General features: G+C 46.3%; 1 protein-coding gene across 5 annotated transcripts in view; it reads left to right on the forward strand.

Annotated features, from left to right (window-relative positions):
* The first annotated feature begins 515 nt into the window (after positions 1–515).
* Positions 516–27,180, forward strand: part of ACOT9 (acyl-CoA thioesterase 9) — a 525,989-nt gene continuing 499,324 nt past the window's right edge. For 2 of the 5 annotated variants that reach the window (XR_015299309.1, XM_086934544.1), the window contains exon 1: positions 516–659. Coding sequence is in view for 2 of the 5 variants with exons in the window: in XM_086934544.1 (XP_086790670.1) it covers positions 643–659 (17 nt within the window). In the remaining 3 variants the exon portion in view is untranslated. The remainder of the gene's footprint in view (positions 660–27,180) is intronic. The other 3 variants (XR_015299310.1, XM_086934545.1, XM_086934546.1) reach the window with 3 other exon arrangements.

The following is a 27,180-nucleotide window of genomic DNA, read 5'->3' on the forward strand; positions in this document are numbered from 1 at the left end:
TTCGGTCTCATTTTCATAGCAAAACCTAATGTGCTGTACTAATTGCATTGCAATTACAAGTTAGTCAAATCTACATGTAAGGGCAACTTGCAGAGTTTTCTTTATTCTTGTGTTACATAGATCAGTGCAAAATGTCGAAAACAAAGAACGTGTGGCTGTGTGATTGTGCCTTACTTAACAAACTTATTTTCTTGAGTAATTGGAAAATAGATTTGAATTTTCACCTTTATCAACAGTGTGCAGAAATAATTATTGTGGTATTCGTGGGGACCTTGGGACAACGTGTTTAATGCATCCATGTTCTGATTAACAGTGAGAAAAGACACAGCGACACTATCTGTTAGCTTCGTGGCTGCCCAACCCTGCCCTTGGTCGAACAGGAGAGCGTTTTAAAATGTAATATTTACCAGGCTATTCACTTACACTAGACCTCCAAGATGGCCGACCGCTATGCCAAGTCCCACTGGAGCAGAAATGCACAACTTCTGTTTCCTGTCCTCTTTTTATGTTATTGTAGGGCGTGGTCTGTGTCGGTGGGAGGTTGAGTCTGAGTCAGAGAGGAACCTTGCTTGCAGCGTCCCAAAATACTAGAGTAGTTCTGTATGTAACTCTTTCTCAGCACCTCCCCGTCTTTAAGAAAACATGTTTCTTCACTCTAGGTACGTGATAATATTTAAGTGATTTCTATGTATTGTTATATAGGTGCAGGAGTAATCACAGAGTGCTGCGCGACTCACTCGCAAGGATGACACCTTGTTCAAATACAGATCAACGCACCCACATTCTAATACTCTTCTAATATTCTGCGTGGTTTCGGTTTTCCTAAACTCCGTTTTTTGAACTAAGGCATGTAGATATAACCGATATGTAAAGGCATACACATTTCATTAACGTTTTACAAAAGTTCAAATAATTCTGCCTATTTATAGGTAATTTGCGTTGTCACTAGTAAAAACAAACATTAACAAAGCCATTATGTATTGCTTTCAAATAGCGCATGGACGTAGGTTCACCAGTGCTTTAAATGGGGAAAAAAATAAGTGCAGGTACTCATTAAAATAAGTTAGACGTGTAGCGAGTGGGCGGGGCTAAGGGCAAGACTGTAAACATGATGATACCCAACGACTTATAGAATAGTTGCAGCACACACCAAAACACATGATAAATGTGTTTATATAAAGAAAGCAGGTAAACTCATAACACAAAATGAAAGAGCAATGCCATAATATGTTAACATTTCTTTTTGTTGCAATAATTGCACCTTCTTAATGCCAAATTGATAATTGCTGTTGTTTGGCACAATACTATATGTTTTTGAGCACATGAGTAGGAAGAAACTGAAAATACCCCCACTTCGAACCAAAGCTCTTATGGCACCAAGCAAATGAAGCAAATCATCATGACCTTCCCCAGAAGATATCTCTTGTCTCTTCCATCGATCTATCCATTCATCCTACCATTTACCCTTTACATTCTGTCCTCTATTCAGTTTTTCACCCATCATTCAGTTTTTCACATTCCGTCTGTCCACCATTCATATTCAAACCTGTCCATCCATCCATCTTTAAACCTATCTATTCATCCTTTCACTCATCCATCTCTTTAGCCACCCTTTCTCTCATCCATCAATCCTTTCGCTCATTTATCCATCAACCCTTTCATTCCTTTATACCATCCACCCTTTCACTCAATCCCTCCTTTCACTCATCCATCATCCACCCTTTCATCCATCCTCCCTCCCTTTCACTTATCCACCCAATAGTTCACTTATCCACCCATCAGCCGCCCTTTTATCCAATCATCCACTCATCCATCCATCTATACATCCACCCTTGCTCACTCATCCATCTATACAGCCACCCTTGCTCACTCATCCATCCACTCACTCACCCACCCACCAACCCTCCCTTCTACGTTATCTATGAACCTTTGTCGCGGAGTAGACATACACACAAAGTGCCACCCATTTTCTTTAATATACCTCTTGAGAATGTCTTGATTCTCTGTCTTGCTTTTTTCTTACAAAAAAACAGGCATACAAATGCAGGCAAACACATAAACATAAGCAGACACACAAAAGACTCCGGTATGTTAAAGCCATGTTATAAACTTCACCATGGCTTTTTTAATTGCCACTGTCAGTGGAATGCTATGATTCCTGTGTTTGCGCAAATGCAGAGGATAGTGTTAATGTGGTTGACAGCACAGGGCCGGAACGGACCCTGCTCTGTCAAACACAGCCTGATGGTGAGCACCGGACATTATTCGAATGAGCCCTGCTGAATAGCTCAGCTGGGGCTCAGATGGGGCTGCAGAAGCGGCGCCTTGGTTGCCAGACATGTTCCACTCCTGCTCATTAGGCCTCTCAGCCAATGAGCCAACCTTTTCATGAGTACCGGTACTCTCCTCGGCAGTAGGGAAGTGCTGGTACTCAGTACCAGTGAGTACCGGTCCTTTTAAAGCACTGAGGTTCACACATCATAAGGTGCACATCAAGCATCGCACCTTCATATCTCTATTTGAAAAATAGCTACAGCACGATCATTCAGGTACCCGTCCGCGCAGACCAGCAAACATACTGGTGCTCTGTTACCGTTGTTCTGCAACACCTTGTGCTTGGAAATGTACAAAGAATCTGTTTGAAGCACGTCTTTCAACCTGTCCAGTCTTATGCTCTGAAAGGGGACCGGCAGTGCAAAGGAAATAGGAGCTCTTTACTGGCCATTCAAAGTGGGCTGCACTGTAAAAATGCTGCAGTTTGTTACAGTACAGGTGTTTATTTTTTATTTTATTTTAACATGGCATACAAGTAGATAAAAAGAAAAGATAATGAAACAACATGGGAAATATACAAATTAAAATAGATAAACAGGTGCAAGAGCTATACACTTCAAGTAATTAGGTAGATAATGTTCGGGAAATAGACAAATATAACTGGACAAATATAACATGGTGATTGGAGATCAGGTGCAGGTCACAGGTTAGTACCCCCAATAATAATTGGGCCAAACATGGCATACAAGTAGATAAAAGATAATGAAAACAACATACGAAATATGCAAATCAAATAGATAAACAGGGGCAAGAGCTATACATGTCAAGTAATTAGGTAGATGATGTTCAGGAAATGGACAAATATTACTGCGCTAATATAACTTGGTGAATTGGAGATCAAGTGCAGGTTACAGGTTAGGATCCCTAATAATAATTGAGGAGGTGGATTTTGAGGTCTTTTTTGAAGCTAATATAAGAGGGGTTACAGCGCAGGTTTTTTGGGAAGGCATTTCAGATGATAGGGGCATTACCAGAGAAGGAGCGTGATTGTGTGTATTTCCTTTATGAAGTGGTGGGATTAGGAAGAGTGTGTTGGTGCTTCTCAGAGGTTGTGTGGTGCCCGCAATGAGGAGTTTCTTGGAGAGGTACTGCAGAGTGTTTTGGTGGAGGACTTTGAGTAATGCAGGCAGTTTTGTAGGCAGATCTGCCTTCATTAGGGAGCCATTTAAGAGAGTTGAGAGCCGGAGATATATGATCGAAGCATTTGCAGTCTGTGATGAGCCTGTCTGCAAGGTTGAGCACAGCTTTGATTGGAGCAAGGTGGACCTTGGGGATTCCGTTGAGGATGGCGTTACCATAATCAATACATGAAAGAACAAGTGACCGAAATACAAGTTTAAAGTCATCGGTAGGTATAAAGGATTTGATTTTCTTGAGGTGACGGAGTGTGAAGAGGGCTCCTTTAGCAGAGTTTTTTATGTGGACGTTAAGGGTTAGGGTGTTGTCGGTAGAAATACCAAGAGATTTGACAGAGTTAGACAGGGTGAGTGAGCAGTTGAGTGCGTTAAGGTCAGAGATCCAGGAATGAACGGAGACAAAGTTATTTTATGGGGAGTAGAGAATGATTTCAGTTTTATTAGGGTTAAGTTTGAGATGATAGGAATGGAACCAGGTTTGGATCTTGGTGAGGGTGTTGTTCAGTGTAAGATTATAAATAACAGAGGGGGGAGGGAGAGAGATAGGGGGTGGATTCCTTCTCCCAAACAATATAAATAAACAAAAGAATCCACCTGATTGGGTGATGTGTTCCCTACTGTGATGAGGAGCACATAGTGTTTTTAAAATACCCCTCACGCACCAAAAGGACCCTTGGTGTCATGCTTCATCATTGGGGTCTTCGCACCCCTCTACGGGATGCGGCGTCCTACGACTATGCGAGAGCACTGATCATACAGACTATGCGTGGTGCGTGTGAGGGTTGGTTGTGAGTATGTGGTGAGGCAGTTTAAGTAAGTGAATGGTTAAAAAGTGCCTGGCTCGTGGGGTAGGTCAGAACTATTTTAATGAACCCCCGGGCTGGTACTATTAAAATGGGTGCAGATTGAGATGATTATGTGATATTAAGCACATCGCCTCTTCTCTGGGGTGCGTCGACATGTTTCGGAGATCAACTCCTTCTTAAGGACAGGGTGCAAAACACCCCACCTTACTCACGTTTTCCTAAGTAAAAAAGTTTATTTACAAAAGAGTGGAGTTGTAGTACTGTAATGTGCCTACAAATTCAATGGAGTTCTCTGCCAATATGCAAATAACCTAAAAGGAAAAACAGGAAGAAAAGACCTCAATGTAGTACTCCACTCCTCATTTTTTGTACATGGTGCAGTGACCTGTAACAAATGTGTAAATGGTGTTGGGTCACTAGACAAAATTATGTCATACTACTCGTGCAGGTGACCCTGTAAAAAAGGGGGACAAATACATTACAAACACACACTTACATGAAACACACACTGCATTAGATTCCTTGTGCCCCTAGGACTTAACTCAGTGTTCTTCAATCTGTGGGGCGCGCCCCACTGGGGGGGGCGCGACACCTTCCCAGGGGGGGCGCGCACTCCACTTCACTTTGACCTTTGTGCCCTGCAGTCGTCTGTCTGTCCATGTAAGTCTTCTTGAAGCACTCCGGACTCCGGTATGTGGAAGGGGGAGGGAGGGGAGATGGATAGCGCAGGAGGTGCCCGTTCTTTTGTTATGTTAACTTTCCCAGGAGGGGGTTAATCACAGAGCTGACAGCTTCAGCTGCAGTGGGACAGCTTTTGGTTTTTAGCAGAGGAGACCCCTCGCCTCCCACTGCACCTGAAGCATGTCAGCTCTGTGAATTAACCCCCTCCTGGGAGAGTTAGCTCTTCCCAGAACAGAGACAAAGTTTCCAGGGACATAATGCTCTGTTTACTTTCTCTTGTATTTATTTGCTCATGATTTTCACTTTTGCCTCATGTAATTTAGCGTTTGCTTTTGTAATTTGTTCACTTGTAATGTTCTCTCATGTATCAGTTCTGTTCCTATTGTGAAGCGCTCTGACCCCTTCGGGTAAAGTCTGCGCTATATAAAAACGCATAAATAAATAAAGGGGTTCGATGGGGGGACTGAAAGTGCCAGCTCTATTCTACAGTCTTGCCTCATGACCTTGAATCATTTTAAAACACAATGTTGTAAATATCGTTTTTCAACCATTCATTTTTAATGTGTAAAAGTCTATTACATACATTTTACAGACAAAATGTGTTTATGCGTCATGCGACTTCCATATAAAAAGTTTATTTTAGATCAATACATGACCTCACATATTTGAAATAGAAGGTAGTGACAGATTATTTACAGTAATATTAGTGAACTGCTGTTGTGTCACATACTGAAAACACACATCACCAACCCTGAATATCCGATGTACACACATTTAGTATTTGACCAAAGAAGGCATGAAAGAGCAGAGACTTGATCATAAAATCAAACCTGGTCCGAACAGGGGCCCCAAAAATACATTTGGCCCACAGGCCCCAAAATCCTTAAAATGTCCCTGAAAGTTTATTTTAAAATTACACAGGCAGGCTTATAAATAAGAATTATGTATTCATTTGAGCTGTGTAATAAGCCTCTGTCATTTCACCACACCCACCCACTCACAAATCTGCAGTTTACTAAGCACTCTTATTGTATTGAATGTTATTCGCTGAATATGCCCGGAATGTGCGCGTGGCGGTCGAGTCCAGACATTTCTGTCAGGTGGTGGGGGGGGGGGGAACATCTAAAAAAAATCAGCTGGGGGGCTCAACCTACAAAAGTTTGAAGACCTCTGACTTAACTTATAGTGTGAAAAAGTCAGGTTATAGAGGGTAAAAAAGGGCATACTTTGTGTTCTTGGTACAATGCCTCATGAGCCTCCAAACGTTGGGGGATGCTCTGGCCCACTGGCTTCTGTAAGTAATACATAGTATAGCAGTTGTAGGTACTTACAGGTTGGTGAAATACAATGGCCCCATCTTTCTATGAACATTTACTCACAAGTTACAGCAATCGTAATATCCTTGCTCCCCCGAACGCTGCTCCGCGGTGAATGCGGTTGAGCGCCCAGGGGGCGGTATTTATAGTGGTAGAAAACCTCGCTTGTCATGTTAATTGGTAATTAAATAGGCGGAAGGGCCTAATATGGATATTCCGCTTGTCCGTGATCTTGGCGATTTGTCAGAAGCAGTGTTAGTAGTTCGGGAGTATTAGGAGCTCATGCGCTACTGCTGCCGTGGCAGCGTCTTTGGTACGAGCATGCGTGTAAGCTAAATAGTGCCGCACATGCGCGAGAGAGACACACGTCTCTCGCGTTCATTAGGTTATGCCGAGGGAGGGGTAGGGCACGTGATTGTTTCCTGAGTAGATTTTCAGGTATAGATACAGACTGCATAATTATTTCATCATAATAGAGAAGGTTATGAAAGAGCTTCAGACCAGAGAAAATAAGACATTTCATTTCATTTAGGAGCTGGATAGTTGGAAATAAAAAGGGGTGAATAATCCCTTAATCAGTCAAAAGGCAGTAGTTGATTTTGTTGGAATGTGGATGGTCAATCAGGTGACTTGGCCCCAAGGGATTTCATCATTGAGTCCGTCAATGTGTGTTCCCAGACGGAAAACCCAACGTTGTTCCTTTTGGAACAGGCCTTTATCCGTTGGTAGTTGTTCAATCACTGTCCATTTGATGTCATTTACACAGTGTTGGGCTTCCAAAAAATGCGTTGCCATTTTGGTGGTACTTTTTTTATACCTGATATTGCTCTTGTGCTCATTCATACGTGTTTTGATGGCTCTGGTTGTCATTCCCACGTACTCCAATGCACAGGGGTATGTAATCATGTAAATTACATTTTTGCTGTTGCAGGTGGTGAGACTCCTTTGTTCCCATGTTGTGCCGTTTTTGAAGGTTAGGTGTCTGCTCTTGCTGGTGAGGTGGCAACTGTTGCAGTTACCGCATGGGAAATGTCCCTGTATTCCATGCATAGAGGGTGTGGATGGTTGGCTCTCTTTAGGGCGACTGTGGACTAACATTTCCTTAAGATTCCTCCCACGTTTGTGTGCGAACATAGGTTTTTCAAAGGCCAGTTCGCCGCAGGTCAGGATTCGCCAGTTTTATTTAATGATTTTGGTGACCTCACTCGAGTGTGTGTTGTATGTTGTCACACATACTTGTCTTTTTAGGTCATTGTTTGTTTTTATCTTGTCTTCCAGGAGAGCATCTCGGTTATTGTTCCTTGCCCGTTTCATGGCGGCATCACTTATGCGGTCTGGATACTGCCTGTGTTGTAGGTTTTTTTTAAGGTCCTTTGCTTATGTTTTAAACTGGGCAACGTCAGTGCAATTCCGCCTGAGGCGGAGGAATTGGCCATTCGGTAAGTTTGTTCGTAGGTGGCGAGGATGGAAACTGTCGAACCTCAGTAGGCAGTTCCTGGCAGTTGGCTTAAAGTGGGTTTTAGTCTTGAGTGTGCCTGCTTCTGGGTAGATGTTCAGATCTAGGAACACTAGAGACTCATTAGAGATAGAGCTGGTGAATTTGAGGAATGCATTCTGAGTATTGAGCCATGTCATAAAATCAGTTATTGACTGTAAATCACCTTCCCAGATTACAAAGACATCGTCTATGTATCTCCTCCAGATGAGGATCTTGTCTCTGAAGGGATAGGTCGAATTTAGGATCTTATTGGTTTCTAAATGGTGGACGTATAGGTCCGCCAGGCTAGGCGCAAAAGTACTGCCCATGCTAGTCCCATGGCTTTGGAGGTACAGGGTGGTGTTGTAGCTAAAAAAGTCTTTAGTGAGTGCCAATGAAATGCACTCCAGGACCACACCTCCGGGTGTCTGATACTTCCAAGGGTTACTAAATAGTACTTCCTCGATGATACATTGTGTTTGGTCATGGGGCAGGCTGTTGTACAGGCTCTTAGCGTCTAAGCTGAGCAGTAGTCGAGTCTTAGGGTAAAAAGGTATGTCCTTCAACAGTTGGAGGACCGCTTTTGAATCTTTTAGATAGGTGTCAGTGGCCTGCACAAGGTGTCGAAGGCCGCGGAGAGGTCTAGGAGGATGAGGGCCGCTGTTTCTCCGTTGTCCATCAGGGCTCGGATGTCGTCGGTGGCGGCGATGAGGGCGGTTTCGGTGCTGTGGTTGGCTCGGAAGTCGGACTGCGAGGGGTCGAGGGATCCGTTCGTCTCGAGGAAGGCGGCCAGCTATTTGTTGACGGTCTTCTCGATGACTTTGGCTGGAAACGGGAGCAGCGAGATTGAGTTCGGTGGGGTCTGCTGTAGGTTTCTTGAGTAGAGCGCTGAGTTCGGCGTGCTTCCAGCTCTCGGGGAAGGTGGCGGTGTCGAAGGAGGTGTTGATAATGTCCCGCAGGTGGGGTGCGATGACAGCGTCGGCCTTGTTGAAGACGTGGTGAGGGCAGGGGTCAGTCGGCGATCCGGAGTGGACGGAGTTCATCATGCGGACGGTGTCATCGGTGCTGATCGGAGTCCAGGCTCGGAGGGTGGTGGTGGGCGGCGTTGCTGTGGTTGTGGCGTGCGTCGGATGGGTGCTGAAGCTGTTGTGTATGTCCGCGATCTTGTTGTGGAAGTAGGAGGCGAGGGAGTTGCAGAGGTCTTGCGAAGGGGTGATGTCGTTGTTTCTGGCGTTGGGGTTGGAGAGCTCTTTCACGATGTTGAAGAGTTCCTTGCAGTTGTGTGCGTTGTTGTCCAGCCGGTCCTTGAATGCAGTTTTCTTGGCGGCGCGGATCAGTTGGTGGTGCTTCCGGGTGGCGAGTTTGAGGGCGGTCATGTTGTCCGGTGTAGGTTCCTTTCTCCAGACTTTCTCGAGGGCTCTGCAGTTCTTCTTGGAGCTCTTGAGTTCGTCGGTGAACCATGGGGCTTTCTTGCTGCCGGGTCTGCTGGGCGGGGTCTTCAGAGGGGCGAGTTCGTCCGCGCAGTTGCTGATCCACTTCGTGAGGTTGTCGGCGGCCTGGCTGGGGTACGCTGAGCTGGCAGGAGGGTGCTGGCTCAGGGAAGCGACGAGCTGGTCGGCTGTGATCTTGTTCCAGTTTCTTCGGGCAACCTGTTGTTGGTGGTGGTGGATCGTCGTTCTTCTGAAGGTGAAGTGGACGCAGCTGTGGTCCGTCCAGTGGAGTTCCGTGGCGTGGCTGAAGGCGATGTCTTTGCTGGATGAGAAGACGGCGTCGAGTGTGTGTCCGGCGAGGTGGGTGGGGGTGCTCACCAGTTGCTTGAGTCCAAGGTTGGCGAGGTTGTCGAGCAGGGTGCTGGTGTTGCGGTCGTTGTTGTTCTCCAGGTGGAAGTTGAGGTCCCCCAGGAGGATGTAGTCAGCGGAGGGGAGGGCATGCGGGCTGACTAAGTCGGCGATGTCCTCGCTGAATTGAGTGCGTGGTCCCGGGGGTCGGTAGATCAGGGTGCCTCTGAGGGTGGTCTTCGGGTCGGTGTGGATCTGGAAGTGCAGGTGTTCGGCGGTTGTGAGGGTGTTGTCGGTGCTAGTCGTGATTCGGATGGTGTTCCTGTGGATGATGGCGATGCCTCCTCCCATCTGGTTGGCGGTGCGGTCCCTCCGGGTGAACTTGTAGCCCTCTGGGATGGCGATGGCGATGTCGGGCGCTGAAGAGGCGTTCATCCAAGTCTCCGTGATGAAGGCAACGTCAGGGGCTGTGGCGTCTAGGAGGTTCCAGAGTTCAATGGCGTGTCTGTGGACGGAGCGGGTGTTGAGCAGGATGCACTTAGGTGGTTGCTGCTGGTGTTCGGCTTGGCGGGTGCTGGTGCCGGGCAGGTCCGGATGCAGGTGAACTTGCAGGCGTGGCAGCTGAAGGGTCCGTGGGTGCGTCTCGGGGTGGCTCGGTAGCATCCCGGGATTCGGCCGGTGTTGAGTGCGATGAGTGTTGCGGCGTCGTAGGACTGTCGGGTCGTCTTCCGTCGGTGGGGTCCAGGGGTCCTGGCACCGGGCGCGGTCCAGGCGCGGACGGGCGTAGACGGGCTTACCTTTGGCGCGCCTTCGGCGCACATTCGGCGCGCCCGCTGCGCGTGACCGCTGCGCGTGACCGCTGCGTGTTCGCACAGTCGCCATATATGGCGAAGTGCGCGGGGGGGGCGGAGCAGCTGGGAGGCGGGAGCGGGGAGGGTACAGAAGACAAAAAGGGGCGGGGTTGGCGGCGGTGGCGGGAAGCGGGGAGGGAGGACGAACGGCAGCAAAAACCGGCAAACAGGAAGGAAAATACAAAAACAATAAAACAGGCAATCTAAATAGACAAAAACAGAATAACACGGCAAAAACAACAATAAAACAGGCAATATAAATAGACAAAAGAAGAATAACAAGGCAAAAACAACAGGGGCAGGTCAGGCGAGCACGGACCACGCCGCTCGGGGGCAGGGGGCGTGGTCACGCGGCGGCAGCGAGGCAGTCAGGCAGGGAGAGCACACGCAGCAGCTGGTGGCCGTGCGGCGCGGGGGTGTCCTAGAACTAGGTCACACTCACCTGCGTCGCACGGTCGCCATATATGGCCAAGTGCGCGTGGGGGCGGAGCAGCTGGGAGGCGGGAGCAGGGAGGGTACAGAAGGCAAAAAGGGGCGGGGTTGGCGGCGGTGGCGGGAAGCGGGGAGGGAGGACGAACGGCAGCAAAAACCGACAAAAGCGGTCCTCCAACTGTTGAAGGACCTACCTTTTGACCCTAAGACTCAATTATTGCTCAGCTTAGGCGTCGAGAGCCTGTACACCAGCCTGCCCCATGACCAAACACAATGTATCATCGAGGAATTACTATTTAGTAACCCTTGGAAGTATCAGACACCCAGAGGTGTGGTCCTGGAGTGCATTTCATTGGCACTCACTAAAGACTTTTTTAGATACAACACCACCCTGTACCTCCAAAGCCATGGGACTAGCATAGGCAGTACTTTTGCTCCTAGCCTGGCGGGCCTGTACGTCCACCATTTAGAAACCAATAAGATCCTAAATTCGACCTATCCCTTCAGAGACAAGATCCTCATCTGGAGGAGATACATAGACGATGTCTTTGTAATCTGGGAAGGTGATTTACAGTCAGTAACTGATTTTATGACATGGCTCAAACTCCGAATGCCTTCCTCAAATTCACCAGCTCTATCGCTAGTGAGTCTCTAGTGTTCCTAGATCTGAACATCTACCCAGAAGCAGGCACACTCAAGACAACTACCCACTTTAAGTCAACTGCCAGGAACTGCCTACTGAGGTTCGACAGTTTCCATCCTCGCCACCTACGAACAAACTTACCGTTTGGCCAATTCCTCCGCCTCAGGCAGAATTGCACTGACGTTGCCCAGTTTAAAACACAAGCAAAGGACCTTAAAACAAAACTACAACACAGGCAGTATCCAGACGGCATAATTGATGCTGCAATGAAACGGGCAAGGAACAATAACCAAGATGCTCTCCTGGAAGACAAGATGAAAACAATGACCAAAAAGACATTGTGGAGAAGTGTGGCTCTGGGGTTAGAGGCGGCAGACCCGGAAGCTGAGATCGGCCCTGGACCAGGGTTCAATTCCCCGCCTCGACGGGGGTTGGGCTCAATAATTCCACGGACTCGATAATTCTCGCTCCGGTGCCTACTCAACTCATGGGTTCACACTCTGCGACTCTGGGCAATAGCTTGCTTAATCTCCACAACGGCCCCTCGCGGCGGGATGCCTGGCTTTCACCTTGTGGATACCCTGCCGGGGTTATCTCACAGGGGAATACCAGGACGGGTCCCTAAGCAAGCGCCGGGAAACCCTTTGTGGGTAGCTGTGCGCTATATAAGCTCAATTACATTACAGTTACATACAAGACAAGTATGTGTGACAACATACAACACACTCTCGAATGAGGTCACCAAAATCATTAATAAAAACTGGCGAATCCTGACCTGCGGCAACCTGGCTTTTGAAAAACCTATGTTCGCACACAAACGTGGGAGGAATCTTAGGGACATGTTAGTCCACAGTCGCTCTAAAGAGAGCCAACCATCCACACCCTCTATGCATGGAATACAGGGACATTTCCCATGCGGTAACTGCAGCAGTTGCCACCTCACCAGCAAGAGCAGACACCTAACCTTCAAAAACGGCACAACATGGGAACAAAGGAGTCTCACCATCTGCAACAGAAAAAATGTAATTTACATGATGACATGCCCCTGTGCATTGGAGTACGTGGGAATGACAACCAGAGCCATCAAAACACGTATGAATGAGCACAAGAGCAATATCAGGTGTAAAAAAAAGTACCACCAAAATGGCAACGCATTTTTTGGAAGCCCAACACTGTAAATGACATCAAATGGACAGTGATTGAACAACTACCAATGGATAAGGGCCTGTTCCAAAAGAAACAACGTTGGGTTTTCCGTCTGGGAGCACACATTGACGGACTCAGAGATGAAATCCCTTGGGGCCTAGTCACCTGAATGACCATCCACATTCCAACAAAATCAACTACTGCCTTTTGACTGATTAAGGGATTATTCACCCCTTTTTATCTCCAACTATCCAGCTCCTAAATTAAATGAAATATCTTATTGTCTCTTGTCTGAAGCTCTTTCATAACCTTCTCAATTATGGAGAAATAATTATGCAGCCTGTATCTACACGTGAAAACCTACTCGGGAAACGATTACATGCCCTACCCCTCCCTCTGAATAACCTAATGAACGCGAGAGAGACGTGTGTCTCTCTCTCGTGCATGTGCGGCACTATTGAGCTTACGCGCATGCTCGTACCAAAGACGCTGCCACGACAGCATTCGCTCATGAGCTCCTAATTCTCCCGAACTACTAACACTGCTTCTGACAAATCGCCATGATCACGGACGAACGGAATACCCATATTAGGCCCTTCCGCCTATTTAATCACCAATTAACATGACAAGCGAGGTTTTTCACCACTATAAATACCGCCCCCTGGGCGCTCAACCGCATTCACCGCGGAGCCGCGTTCGGGGGAGCAAGGATATTACGATTGCTGTAACTCGTAAGTATATGTTCATAGAAAGATGGGGCTATTGTATTTCACCAACATGTAAGTACCTACAACTGCTATACTATGTATTACTTACAGGAGCCAGTGGGCCAGAGCAACCCCCAACGTTTGGAGGCTCATGAGGCATTGTACCAAGAACACAAAGTATGCAATTTTTTACCCTCTATAACCTGTCTTTTTCACACAATAAGTTAAGTTCTAGCTGCACAAGGAATCTAATGCTCTAGAGTGTGTGTTTCATGTTATGTGTGTGTTTGTAATGGATTTGTCCGCCTTTTTTACAGGGTTACCTGCACGAGTAGCCTGACATAATTTTGTCTAGTGACCCAACACCATTTATACATTTGTTACAGGTCACTGCACCATGTACAAAAAATGAGGAGTGGAGTACTACATTGTAGTCTTTTCTTCCTGTTTTTCCTTTTAGGTTATTTGCATATTGGCAGAGAACTCCATTGAATTTGTAGGCACATTACAGTACTACATCTCCACTCTTTTGTAAATACACTTTTTTACTTAGAAAAACGTGAGTAAGGTGGGGTGTGGTGCACCCTGTCCTGAAAAAGGAGTTGATCTCCGAAACATGCCGACGCACCCAAGAGGCGATGTGCTTAATATCACATAATCACCTCAATCTGCACCCATTTTAATAGTACCAGCCCGGGGGCTCATTAAAATAGCTCTGACCTACCCCACGAGGCAGGCACTTTTTAACCATTCACTCACTTAAACTGCCTCACCACATACTCACAACCAACCCTAACACGCACCATGCATAGTCTGTATGATCAGTACTCCCGCGTAGTCGTAGGTCGTAGCACGCCGCATCCAGTAGAGGGGTGCATAGACCCCAATGATAAAGCATGACATCAAGGGTCCTTTTGGTGTGTGATGGGTCTTTTCAAAACACTATGTGCTCCCCACCACAGTAGGGAACACATCACCCAATCAGGTGGATTCTTGTTGTTTATTTATATTGTTCAGTGTAAGATGTCAGCATTAGTTTTAATCTTTTAATAGATTTGGGTGTCATCGGCGTAGATGTGGTAGCTTATGCCTGCTTGTTTAAGAATGAGGGTGAGGGGTTCCATAAAGAGGGAGGGAGATAGAATATATACTTGGGGGACTCCAAGGCAGACAGGAGTGGGGTTAGAAAGACAGTTTTGAATTATGATTTGCTGAGTTCGGTGTTGTAGGTAGGAGACAAACCATTTGTAGGCAGTACCATTAAGGCCGAAACGGGTCCTAAGCACATTAACTAGTGTTGAATGGTTGACTGTATGGAACGCTGCGGAGAGATCAAGGAGGGTAAGAAAGCAGATCTCGCCATTATCAAGTGAGTGGTGGATGTCATCAACGACATTGAGCATTGCCGTTTCGGTGCTGCAGCCTTTCCTGAAGCCTGATTGAAAGGGGTCGAGTACGTGAAGTTTTCGATGTGTTTGTCTAGTTGTAGTAGGACACATTTTTCAAGGACCTTTTAGAGAAGGAGGAGGTTAGTGATGGAGCGGAGATTGTTTAGGTCATTGGGGTCAGCTTTGGGCTTCTTCATTATGGGAGAGATTTTTCCAAGTTGAAGGGAGGTGGGGACACAGCCAGTGGAGAGAGAGGTGTTGATGATTGTGGTCCAGTATGGGGTAATGGTGTGCTTAAGGGCAGGGACAAGGTTAGAGGGTAAGGGGTCTTTTGTGTGGGAGGACGGTTTAAGATTACCAATTATTTTAAGTACTTGTAGCTCAGTCACGGGGAGAAGTTGAGCAAGGAGGCATTGTTCTTTAATTGTGAGTTAGGGTAGTTGGTTTCCAGAGATGTGGTTGAGGATAGGGGGGAGGCCTGGTTAGGGGGGTGAGGAAGTAGGCAGGTGAGGAGAGTCGCTGAGGAGCAGTCAAATAGTGGGAGGAAGAGAGAAGGGGCAACTGGTCGAGGGGATGTGGAGTAGGCATTAGAGGTGAAGACAGGTTTACATTGGGAGTTGGAGGGGAGCTATGTGGAAAGGAAGGATTGATCAATTTTGGCTATTTTATCCGAGAAGAAGTGGGACATTTCTTCACATCTGGAGGAGGAGGCAATCAGATTTGGAGGTACGGGGAAGTTTAGTTACAAATTATTTTGAAGAGTTCCCTCGGTCTGTTTTTGGCACGATCAAGTTGAGCGCGGAAGAAGGATTCCTTTTCCTTGAAGATGTGTTTTTTGTACATGGATCTAGCACGTCTGAGGAGTGCAAGATGAGAGGGCTGGTGTCTCCAGGTTCTTTCTGACAGTCTGAGTGATCGTCTTTCGTTATTAGGCTCGGTATTAAACCAAGAGTTGGAGGGGGTGTTTCCTTGGTTTTTGAGTTTAGGCGGGGCCAATTGGTCAAGGATACCGGTGACAGTATTGTTAAAGTATTCACTGAGCTCATTAGCATTTTGTGAGGGGGGGAATGAGAATAAGTTGAGCTTGGAGTTTAGACTTAAGAACACCCGGTGGGATACGTTTTAGATTTCTGGTCAATATCTTAGGTCTGTTAATTTTGGAGGTGGGGAGATTTGCAGTGGTAGCAATGATGAACAGTATAAGGCGATGGCCAGACCAGTCAATGGGGACAATATTGGTCACGGAGGCCAGATCTTCGTTGGAAAGAATGGTGTCAAGGATGGCTCCTTTGGTGTGTGGTGGGGACAGGCATAGTTGTTTGAGTTCATTGTGTAGATTAGTGAGGAGGGAGATAGTGGGATCATCGGTATCATTCCAATGGAGGTTAAGATCCCCACGAAAGAGATTTTTTGAGTTGGATAATGAGGATTGTGTCATGAGCTCAGATAAGTCCTTGATGAAGTGCTGAGGGGCTCCAGGGGGCGATAGATGTTGTGTAGACGAATTGGGCGGGAATTTTGAGTTATCAGTTCAGCTTCCAGGTATTCGCAGTAGGAGTAGCCAGAATTATTGACAAGGGATAGCTGAAGTTCATTTTTAAAGATAATGGCTACACCACCCCCAACTTTGTCAGGTCTATCTTTTCTAAGAATAGAGTATCCCGGGGGGACTGTAGTTCAAGTATGCTCGTTGAGTGGTCATTGAGCCAGGTTTCTGTGAGGAATGCAATGTCAATGGATTCACTCAGGATAGTTTCAGAAATTTCAGTGGCATGTTGGACTGCGGAGCAACAGTTGACAAGCTTACATGTAAGTAGTGTGGGGTTGCATATGGTGGGTGGGCAAGTGCGGATCGCCGTGAGTTGGGGCGGTGGTCTGGGGGAAGCCGGGGAGGAGGGGATTCTATTAGTCCCTAGGATAACAGGGATGTGGGAGTAGGGGAGTGGAGGATTGGTGGTTGGTAAACTAGGAAGGTAAGAGTTGCATAGGTTGGAGAGGTCTGCGGGGAGAGATGGTTCGATGTGCGGCGAGGTCTATGTATACGGCAGCGGAGAGGAGTCGATCTCCAATGATTGTGCTTGGTGTTAGGGATTTTTTTTGGGGGGGGGGGATTTTATGGTGAGGGAGGGTAGCTTGAGCTGAGGAAGATAAAATCTTTCCTGAATTGAGAAAGCTCAGTAATCAAATTAGATAGGTCAAGTTCGATGTTGTGTAGGCTCTGGGCAATTATGGTGAAGGGAGGTACTGAGGGGGCGTGGTTTGAGTTAGTTGCGGAGGGTGGACTGATGTGTGAGGGAGGAGATAGGGTAGTGGGTGTGAGGGGTGATGGGGCTGTTAGGTGAGTGGGGTTCAGTAATCAAATTAGATAGGTCAAGTTCAATGTTGTGTTGGCTCGGGGCAATTAGGGTAAAGGGAAGTACTTAAGGGGCGGGGGAGGGGAATGATCTGGCGTAGGGAATGATTTTGGGTAGTTGTGGAGGGTGGACTGATGTGTGAGGGGGAGATAGGGTAGTGGGTGTGAAGTGAGGGGTGTCGAGGCTGTTAGGTGTGAGGGGTTGGGCTAAGTTAGACAGGAGGTTAAGAACTTCAGGAGATGTGGTCAGAAAGGATAAAAGGGCATAGAGCGAGAGGAGAGCGGATATATTGAGGTGGAGGGGTTGTGTATTTTTCGGGGGTTGGGATAGAGGTTTGCGAGGCAGAGTTAGGATTGCCTGAAGGGGCACGATAGGGGGGATGGGGAGGAGAAGAGGGTGTTCGGGATGCGTCAGAGGAAGGGGGTGAGGAGTTGGGTTAGGGGATTGAAGGGAAAGGACGGTGGAGTACATGAGTGTTTGGGATGGGGTAGAGGGGTTGGGGGGTCAGGAAGAAGGGGGGTAATGGGAGGGGAATGATACTTTTTTGGCAGGGATTGGGGGCTACCGTTTTTAGTGGAGGGGTCCGAGGGGTGTGCGTTCCGGAAGTTAGGGAGAGAGAGGGAAATTAGAGGGGGATGAGAAATAGGTAACGGTGGTTGGGGGATGTTGTTTGCTGTAGAGAGGTCCAGGGTGGGTGATGGTGAAGTCAAATGTTGGAGGATAGTGTTAGCTGGATGGTTGAGAGTGGAGGTGGAGCGAGGGGGAAGGGGGAGGGAGAGGTTGGAGGTCGGAGGGTAGATGTAGTTGATGCGCACAGTCCAACAAAAGTCATACATTGCCTTATGCAGCAACCGGTACAGGGGAGAGTGCAATAACTACACACTGGGTTATTGTTGTCTGTTTGCCTTAGGAAGCAGAATTAAATCTTGTTTGGTGCTGTGGAGAATAGTGACTTGTGTAGTTTTACTGGTACGAGGTCAGAGCCTGTGTGAATATGTGAGTTATTTATTTTTGCATCACAAACTGTATATATAATATAGACTGCTGCAAAAAGCACAAACATTTTTAGGTGCTTCCAAAATATAGAATGTATTAATACCCAGACTGTACATGTGTTTAAGTGTATGTGTCTTTACGAGTCAGTCCGTTCATCGGCCTCTATGTATGAATCAGAGTGTAAATATCTGTGTGTGGGTGTGTTCAACTGTATTGTAGCATTTGTATAGCAGTTGCCTCTTTGTGTACTGCAGGTATTCATTTGTGTTCCTGTATCTGTGTTCATGTGTTTGTGTGTGTATCTATAGTTGTATGCCTATCCATCTGTATGTGTTGGTGTGTTTTTGTGTCTTTGAGCGTGCATGTCTATTCTCAGTTTAATCTGTATGTGTGTGTATCCATGTGTGGGGTGCGTGCAACCATGTGGCTGTTTTGATGTGTTTTTATATTCCTGTGCCTGCATATCTCTGTGTATGTTTGTGTGTGCCTCTGTGCATTTCTGCAAATCTCTGTATAATTGTGTCTGTATATATCTGTCGGTCTGGGCACGCCTATGTTTATCTGTGTGTTTAAAGGTATCATGTACCTGTATATGTCCATCTGTCTCTTAGTGCGTATATGTAAATGTCTGCGTCCTTCTGTGTCCTGTATATAAAGTTCAGGAGGTTAAAGCACCGGCTGCAGCTAATTATGAAAACGGTGATGGAGGTTCCAGTGTCTGCAGGGATTATTGTTCAGCCAGCTACACTGATGGGTAAAATGTAGAGTCTGAGCTAATATTTCTGCCACCTTAAGTGAAGCAACATTTTACTAGCCCTCTCCCATCGTAATTTGGCCCACGTTCAAGATTCACAAGGGCTATCTAGCGCTCTGTAGTTGACTGCATCATATTCAGCTGCTTTGAACTGTAATATCTAAGGCAACGAGACAACCAGTGGATTGGGCTCCTATTGAAATCTGTGTGTTGACGATCACAGGTTTGAAATGCAGTGGTTGCAATAACAGCAGTTGAACTGACCAACTTTCAAACTTGCTATCAGCGTCTAGATACAATTTTGTGAGTACCTGTGCATTAATATGAATTATTGTTACTCTACCGTACTGAGAAAAACAATTAAAGCGCTAGTAGTTGGGTTGATGAAATCTAGCACACAGTAGACTTGATCTCCTGAAGGTGAATACCTAGTAGTTGTACCACACGCTCCTTATGTGCCACGATCATCATTCGCCAAGCACTCAGAGGTCTGAAAATTACAACACTTTAAACTGTCCACTTGCTATAAAGTACAAACCTAAGCTGAATTTTACATTTTTCTCCAACAAACTGCACACAAGCACATTTTCTGTGCAGCGGCATAGGACTGTATTTATTCTAGGTGCTTCGGTAGAGATGTGGATGTAAGCATGTAATTTAGGAATCTGTTGAATTAACAACTCTGTTAAATGCCTACAGATGCCAGTGTACATACACTGTAGTGGAATTTAAACAAATTGTACTTCGAACTGCTTCTAAAGAGACGTGAGAGAGAGAGGCTGCTGTTTTGTGGCTAGTAAAAGAAACACCAAGATTCCGGGCACTGTGGAATAAATACAAGCATCCAACACGGGCTGCTGTCACAAGGACCATTGACGATTTGTTTCGGAGCATGCCATGTTTTTTGGGTGCAGCAGATTATTGACTCCATGCATGCCTGTTAGGAGGAATGGAGGATCTTCCACTTTTACACATGCCAGCACAACACAATCCCCCTGTTAGTCTTATTGAGGCTAGAAATAACAGGACAAAATCATACCTGCGAGCGGCAAGCAAGACACATCATGTTTTTTATTCATAAAAGTCTTTCATGTTTTTCACATCATGTGCTTGTGTAATTATCATGACAAATATTAGTAGAGCTCGTCTCTAGGCCTGGGTGGAGTTTGCAGAGTTCTGTTATTTGGAACTCCATGAAGTGCCCAGTATACTCCAACACACTCCGTGGAGTTCGGCAAGCAGCTAACTGTGGTAAGTTGCTCTGCTTGCGCTATTTTTTAGCGCAAGAGTTTTCCCCACGCTGTAAAATCAGTGCGAACAGCAACATGCGCAAGAGGATGCTGCTTCTTTCTGCCGCACAAGTGAATTTTCTACTCAAGCGGCAGCTTCCCGAATGCGAGTGGCAGTTACTTGCTGTGACCGGCTGCGTTGAGAAATCTCGACAGGAGGTGGTCTAGCGAATGATTTTTCTCACTTGCCAAATTAACGTTAGTGAGCCGTGTGAGAGGTAAACTCCACGTGTCTTCATGGACTTTTTCGGAACTCCGCTCTCTACGTGGAGCGGGCAAAACTGCAAACTCCGCGGGTGGAGTGGAGTTCTCCGCTGCGGAGTCCATCACCCACCCCTACTCGTCTCCTGGTTGGCTCTTACTCACCTGCTGGTCAAACTAATCAGGGGGCTGTGCACAGCTCTACTCTCGGAACTGCCCCTCTGAAGTCTCTTCCTACTACTGCCCCTTGTCAGACTGGGATACTGGGATCTCTGCACTGGAGCCATGCAGGGTACTACTAAAGCACTTCTCTTGCTAGGAATTTGCAAGAAGGGGACGTGTATAAGTTATAGACTTAACCTGCAGATTGTGTCTTTAAATCTTGTGAACACTATCAGTAAACCTGGTTCTCTTTCAAGATATTTAAGTAGTGCGATGCTGCATGGTGGCTGTTTCTGCTTTAAACGCATAATGTAATGTCTGTTGCTCTTTCCTGGCTTTCAAAGCAGGGCATATGTTCTGACAAGAGGCCATGTTAGAATCAGGCAAGTAGTTCTTAAGTCATGATCTTCTTTTCGATTCCCCGATCTTAATTTCACGTGGGGAGCCGTGCTCAGAACATAAAATGAGCACATGGTTGAAGGCGGCGCTGGTGCCAAAAGGTGCTTGATAAGTGCTCCCAAAAAAAAAGCATAAGCAAATTAAAAGAACATTGCACAAAGCACGTGTGTGCCACAAAAAACTAGAGAGCAGTGCTTAATTACACTGAAGCATGGCGCCCATGAGTCGAGTGACATGCGGGAAGGGCCCGGTGTCAATATTAAAAAAAGACAGGACATCAAGTGGAAGGGAACAAGTCCTTCGGGCTAACCCTGATGGTCAACAATTGAGAAAAAAGGTGGGACGAGCAGGAACCATTAACCAATTAGAAGCAACGTTTTTTTTAAAGGACACTAACAAAATACCAGTCAGAAGCTGGAGGTGGGCTGTAAGCCCCCTGACTGAATACAGCTTGTAGAGAGACAGCGCATGCGGTGCCTAGGCTTGACCTAAAAATGGCTAGTGCTGGATCAGCAAATCGCATTGCTGGCGGTGGAGCTAGTCTGCTTTTTAATTCGGGGTGCTTCACTACAAGTATTGACATTCCTCAGTATTAGCATTTCTAATTTTGAATTTGTTCCTGGAAGTGCATTGTACACAGCACCTTCGCTGCCTGCTCTAGATGCACAGTTCATGTTTACACTATGAAGTGCTGTATGAGGGCTACATCACCAATGGTCTCCGTAGAGCACCGGTGCATATGCTATATGGGAGTAATGGGTGTGGTACATGAGCTGAGGACTGTTGTGGATCAAGTGAACATCGGGTGATATACATTTTATTTCACAGCTTTCTGCACAATGCAATGGTAGTAGTGTGCTATGGGCAAAACATCTGTGCAGTGGTGGGCGTCTTACCAGGAAGTCTCATTTGGTACCTCATTCAATCCAGACTTTTCTTTATATTGTGGGACTTGCAGTGTTTTCTTATTATAAATGGAGAATAACAAGTGCCATTATACAAAGAAACTATTAATGGATTGTGTAGGCTATTGATCCCTTGTATTTCGAAAAATGAGGATGGTTTTAGCGTTTCTTCTTATTGCAGTTTTTTTTCTTAAATGGGCAGTTTGCTATATGCTGAATTATATCCTATTTGAAGGACCTTTTTTGTACATACACTTATTTATATGGACATCTAACTGTCACACAAATGATGCAGCTCATACTTGCATCACTGCACAAGAGCCTATATTATATGAGATCTTCTGCCAGTCCTGTGTTTCGTTTTGTCCTGCAGCATGTGACATCATTCAATTTTTAACTTATATAATGTGGAAAGAAATGTTATATATCCTACAATGCAGTTGCGCAGGACTGTCCGGACGTATTACGATGACTCAAACCACTTTCATGTTGCATCTGTCTATGCACATGCAATGGATGTAAACTGAAATAAATATGTTTACTCTTTATTATGTTAAAAATTGTACTTGGTTTTGGTATAGTGATTTAAAGAGTTCTCTGCTTTTTTTGGTTTTGGTGTCCCACATTTTGAACAAAAAATAGTGCCCTGAGCAACTAATTCACATTTACCTGTTCTTTTGACTCTTTGATAGGCCGTGATAACATGTCAATGGTCAGTCCATGTTTCCTCACTCAACAACTATTTTCTGTCTTCAACAGCCTGCCTCTGTCTGTGGGTCTCAATAGTACTAATCTGCCCAGGAATGGTGTAGGAAAGTAGGATCTGCTTTCATGGTTACCCCCACTTTTAACTAGTGTCAGTATGTTTTTGACTAACCTGACTGGGATCCTGCTAATCAGGACACCAGTTACTGTACTTCCTTCCTAAATTGACAATGGTAAGTACTTACGTACATCCAAAATTGGCTGCTGGTGTACTTTTGTAAGTCACTAACATATGGTACTAAGGTACCCAGGGCATGTACACCAGGGGTCTCCCAAGGGCTGTAGCATGAATTGTGCCGCCCATGAGAGACCACTTAAAATGTCACTACATGCCTGCCGTTGCAGCCTGTGTGACCTGGTGCATGCACATCTCACAACGGATATGTTTTCTTATAATCTAAGGTCACTACACTTAAAAACTACGAGTCACCCCTACGGCAGGCCGTTAGTCCTGAAGGCAGGGTACTTGGTTATAAGAGTGAGGGTGCCCCTGCATGACCGGGACACCCCTACATAACCCGGTTCGAATCTCCAGGCTTTATAAGTGCGGCCAGACATTTTGATACATATAGTTACCATTTGTATTTACTTAATGGCTAACTATGTAGTGGCTGTTACCAACCTTTGGCATCAAACATGTTGGAATCATACCCCAAAACTGTTACCGGTGTTGGAGGTATGATTCCATGCACTGGGGGGCTCCTCCCGGAAGCTCCCAGTAAGAGCCTTCCAGGGTCTGTCAGAAAGCCAGTGCTGCTGCTGACCCCAGACACGATGCTGCCCTCCTGCTGCTGAGCTGAGCTCGAGCAGTGTAAGGTAGGACACTAGGTTTTCTGTCCCAGAAAGATGTGACCACCTTCCAGGCAGTACTTAGTGTATTGGACTGGGGTGGTGGCCCTTGCCAGGGCCACCAGACTGATTTGAAGGGCACATTTGGTGCCCTCCTTGTATTCTCTTGTTTGAGCCAATTCAGGGAGCCCCGTGCTCTGCACTCCAGAGATCTTCAGGCTACAAAAAGCTCCATCCTCCAGCATCTTTTCCTGCCAAGATCTGCGTCCTCACCGTATCTTCTGCACCGTGGGCCTTCATTTTTGGTGAGCTGCTTGAGGTCCTCTTGCGGTTCCTGCACCTCCTGCGTGTGGGTCCTCTTGCGGACCCTCTTCTGCTCCAGTGGGCCCCCCTGCTTGCTTGGGGCCTGCTCTGACTCCCCTGCGTGTGGTGAGGCCCTTGTACCGTGCTGTTCCCAACATTTCTTCTTCTTCGCTTTCCATGCCTATTGCAGCTGCCAAGGCTTGTTGGTGCTCCTGCCGGACTCAGACCCCATAGTTCTCTACTTCTGACGTGGGACAGCTCGTGCATGGCTCCTGGTCTTACTCAGCGTTGCCTGGTCATCACAGCTGCCGCAACAAGGTCACAGTCAACTCTTCTGCACGTCCGTCTTCGCTGGGCATTGCTCTTCCATGCCTCCTGGTCACCTCCAAGTAGCATTGACACTGTCCCCTCTGATTACAGGTTCTAGTGTTCCAGAATCAACCCTTGGATTCAACCGGACTCTTTTACCTACTTCGCAGCAGCATCTTTACTAAAGTCCTCTGTTGTCGTCTACGGCGGTTTACGACGTCAGTTTACACCTATGCACCTGGCTTCCCTGGTGTAGGTATCCTGTTTCCTGGGGTATCCACGGGTGGGGTGACTCTCCAAGTTTCTGTCTTCCACTGGGTTTCTTCAGGGTCTTCTGAGAAGGGTCCTGCTCCAAAACTGCAACCGCAACTTTCCTGTGACTTCTATTGGCCACAAGGCTGGTTTTGCACTCAGCACACAGCCTCTGTGGGGTTCCTGGGTACTTACTTTGGGTGGGTCCTTGGGTCTCAAGCTTCTCGGAGTCTCCTGGTCAAAAGTCCCAACTTCGGTAGTAGTTCACATTGACTTTCTTAGTATATGGTTTGGTCTCCCCGTGGAGACCACTGTATTTTGTGCTTATTGCCTGTTTACAATTGAAATATTGTTCTGTATCTGTGTCTCTATCTCAGAGTAGTAGATATACAAATGTGTTAGTGAGTGTTGTCTAATAAATAGACATATTTTTATATATACACTGTGTGGTTCGTCTTCATTTAACCTTCACTACATGTCTAGACCGCACCACTCCTTCAAAATAAGCCTTACAGTTGCTCTCCACAGCTACCACTTTGAGAGCTTTCAAAGGTTATCATAAACCACTAAAATCAATGTAAGGTTTGCCTGAATTAGTGCAAGGTGCTTCACTTTAATAAGTGTGCATCATATACCAAGCCATCCTCCTACAATAGGTCACTCATCTTCTTGTGCATGTACTGGAACACGGGATTCCGCTCGTCACTTCTCACCAAGAACCCTATTTACATCTAGGGTCGATGGAACTTTGTTGTCAGCTGAGACATCAAAGTTAAATGTCAACATAAATCATTACCAATTATTATTACTTTAGTTGAGCCACTAAAGAGAGTTAAGGCTTTTATTTAACCCTCTCCATGGCCGTGCAACGTCACGGTTGGCCGGGGGCCGCCTGAACCGCGCACACATCGAATTCGCCCGCACCATGGGGGAATTCCAGACGCGTTCAAGGGGTTAAATCTTTTTGTTATTCATTCTTATTTAATAAAGTATTCTCCAAAAGTAATCAGGGAAGGTTACCCAATCAATATTTAGTAATATGAATCAATACAGTAATTTGAAGTAACACAATACAATAAATGTAACCTGTTCCATTAAGAACCATCGCTATTCTGAGCTTGGTCAATATAAATATGAAAAAGGGTTAAAGGTGTTTGTTCAGAAACCCATGAAGAGTTCTAATGAGAGAATGAAGAATAAGCATGAAGCGTTACCATAATAAGCTGGAAAATATTCTCAGCTTTAGTAACAGCAGATGAAAAATGACTAAGGGTCTTATTTTGACTTTGGAGGTCTCGGAGCAGGCCAGCTACGTTTCTGCCCTTCTCTGAGACTACCAAAGCAGACCACCCGCTGGAGTGCAACTTTTAAGGTCTTTGATGGGTAGATCTTTGGCGGTCCCTCAGGGGTGCCTTTGAAATAGGCACCGCAGTGGACGTCTCAAAGGCAGTTCCTACGGGCTGTTGACTGTCAATTCCATGCCCTGCAGGAATGGGGTGCACACATACGGGGGCTCATGCACCCCCCTGCATGCACCCCATGCCTCAGAAGCAACAGGGGGCCCTTTAGGACTTCTTTTGTTTTTCCACTGCCACACTTTTCGTGGTGTGCTCTCTGCCATGAAAACTGTGGCGGTGAAGAAACTAGTAATGTTCTTTGAAGTGCTGAAAAGCCTCACACCAGCCTCACACAACTCAAGACCGCCAGGGATCGCGGATCCATGGCGGCAGCAGTGGTTCTGTGACAGTCTGACCGCCATAGTCAGAAAATGGCGGGTGGACTGCCAGACTGGCATTCCACTGACCACCACCAAGGCCAAAGAGGTCCAGTGGACCACTATAGTCGTAACTATGCCCTAAGACTACGCATAAAGAAATGACAGAGAAATTCAATACAGAGAAACCTCTCAGAGAGCCGGGATAGGGGATATATCTAATGGGCTATGCAAAAGGAAGTCTGGACACTAAGCTAGGAACATGCACCAATATAAACACACGTTTCCTATGTTTCAGCATCAATGTTCTTCTATTGACTAATAAGATTTGAGCACACTCCTGGGAACAGGTCTACTCCTCATCTTCTCACTATAGTACATTCATCTCTCAACCATATGCCCTTGAATTTTGCAGGCACATCTTTTTTGTTTGTTATATTGTCTTCCCTGTCGTCTATATGTTCTGTGGTGTGAACCTTACTATCAGTCGTCTAATACAACAACTAAATAATTAACTAATAAGCAGTAGCTTTCAAAATTGCAAAGTCTGCAGCATAGACAAAAACATCTTGCACAATTGTTGTTTACTTATTTAAGGAACTTGCAATGGTGTAAAATCTTGCTGTTCTTCACTCCCTTCTTGTTCTTCTGAATGTGCTTTCACCGGTGCTCACAGATCTGGTTCAAAGAGTGCTACTTATTCATGTGGACACCTTATTCTTGGAGTATGTGACCCAGTTAGCTATCCCATCACATTTGACAGCAGTGTTTGTGATCAGAAAAACTTGGTTGGGGGCTTTCCACCTGGGTTCCAAACAGGACTTCCACATGTGTTCCTTCACAAAACCCAATCACTGGGCTTGGCGCAGTGGCAACTCCAGCCTGGTGAGAAACAGAGTGCACCATGTCAGCAGTAATCGAGTATCATGTCATCTTTGATATTCACAAGTGCATTTGCAGGGGCAGCAGGCAGTTTTATTGCACGACCCATAAGGATTTCTTGAGGCGATAATGATTGAATGAATGAAAGAAAGAGTATTTACAAAGCACACAGCTACTCAGGAAGAGTGTCCCGGCGCTGGAAAATCCCAAAACTAGTCTGCTGCTGTCCCTTTTGGGCAGGGGACTTAGGGTGAGCTTCGGAAGTGCCAGGTTTTGAGCATTTTCCTGTTCTCCTGTCAGGAGTACTTCGAAAGGCTCATGAGAACCAGTGGTAATGCATCTGGCCATTTCAAAGAAGTGGAGGCACAACCTTTAGCCAATCAGGACTTCGAGGTTCTGTTTACTTGCTCC

The sequence above is a fragment of the Lissotriton vulgaris genome, chromosome 8, assembly GCF_964263255.1.
Source record: "Lissotriton vulgaris chromosome 8, aLisVul1.2, whole genome shotgun sequence".
Classification (NCBI taxonomy): Eukaryota; Metazoa; Chordata; class Amphibia; order Caudata; family Salamandridae; genus Lissotriton; species Lissotriton vulgaris.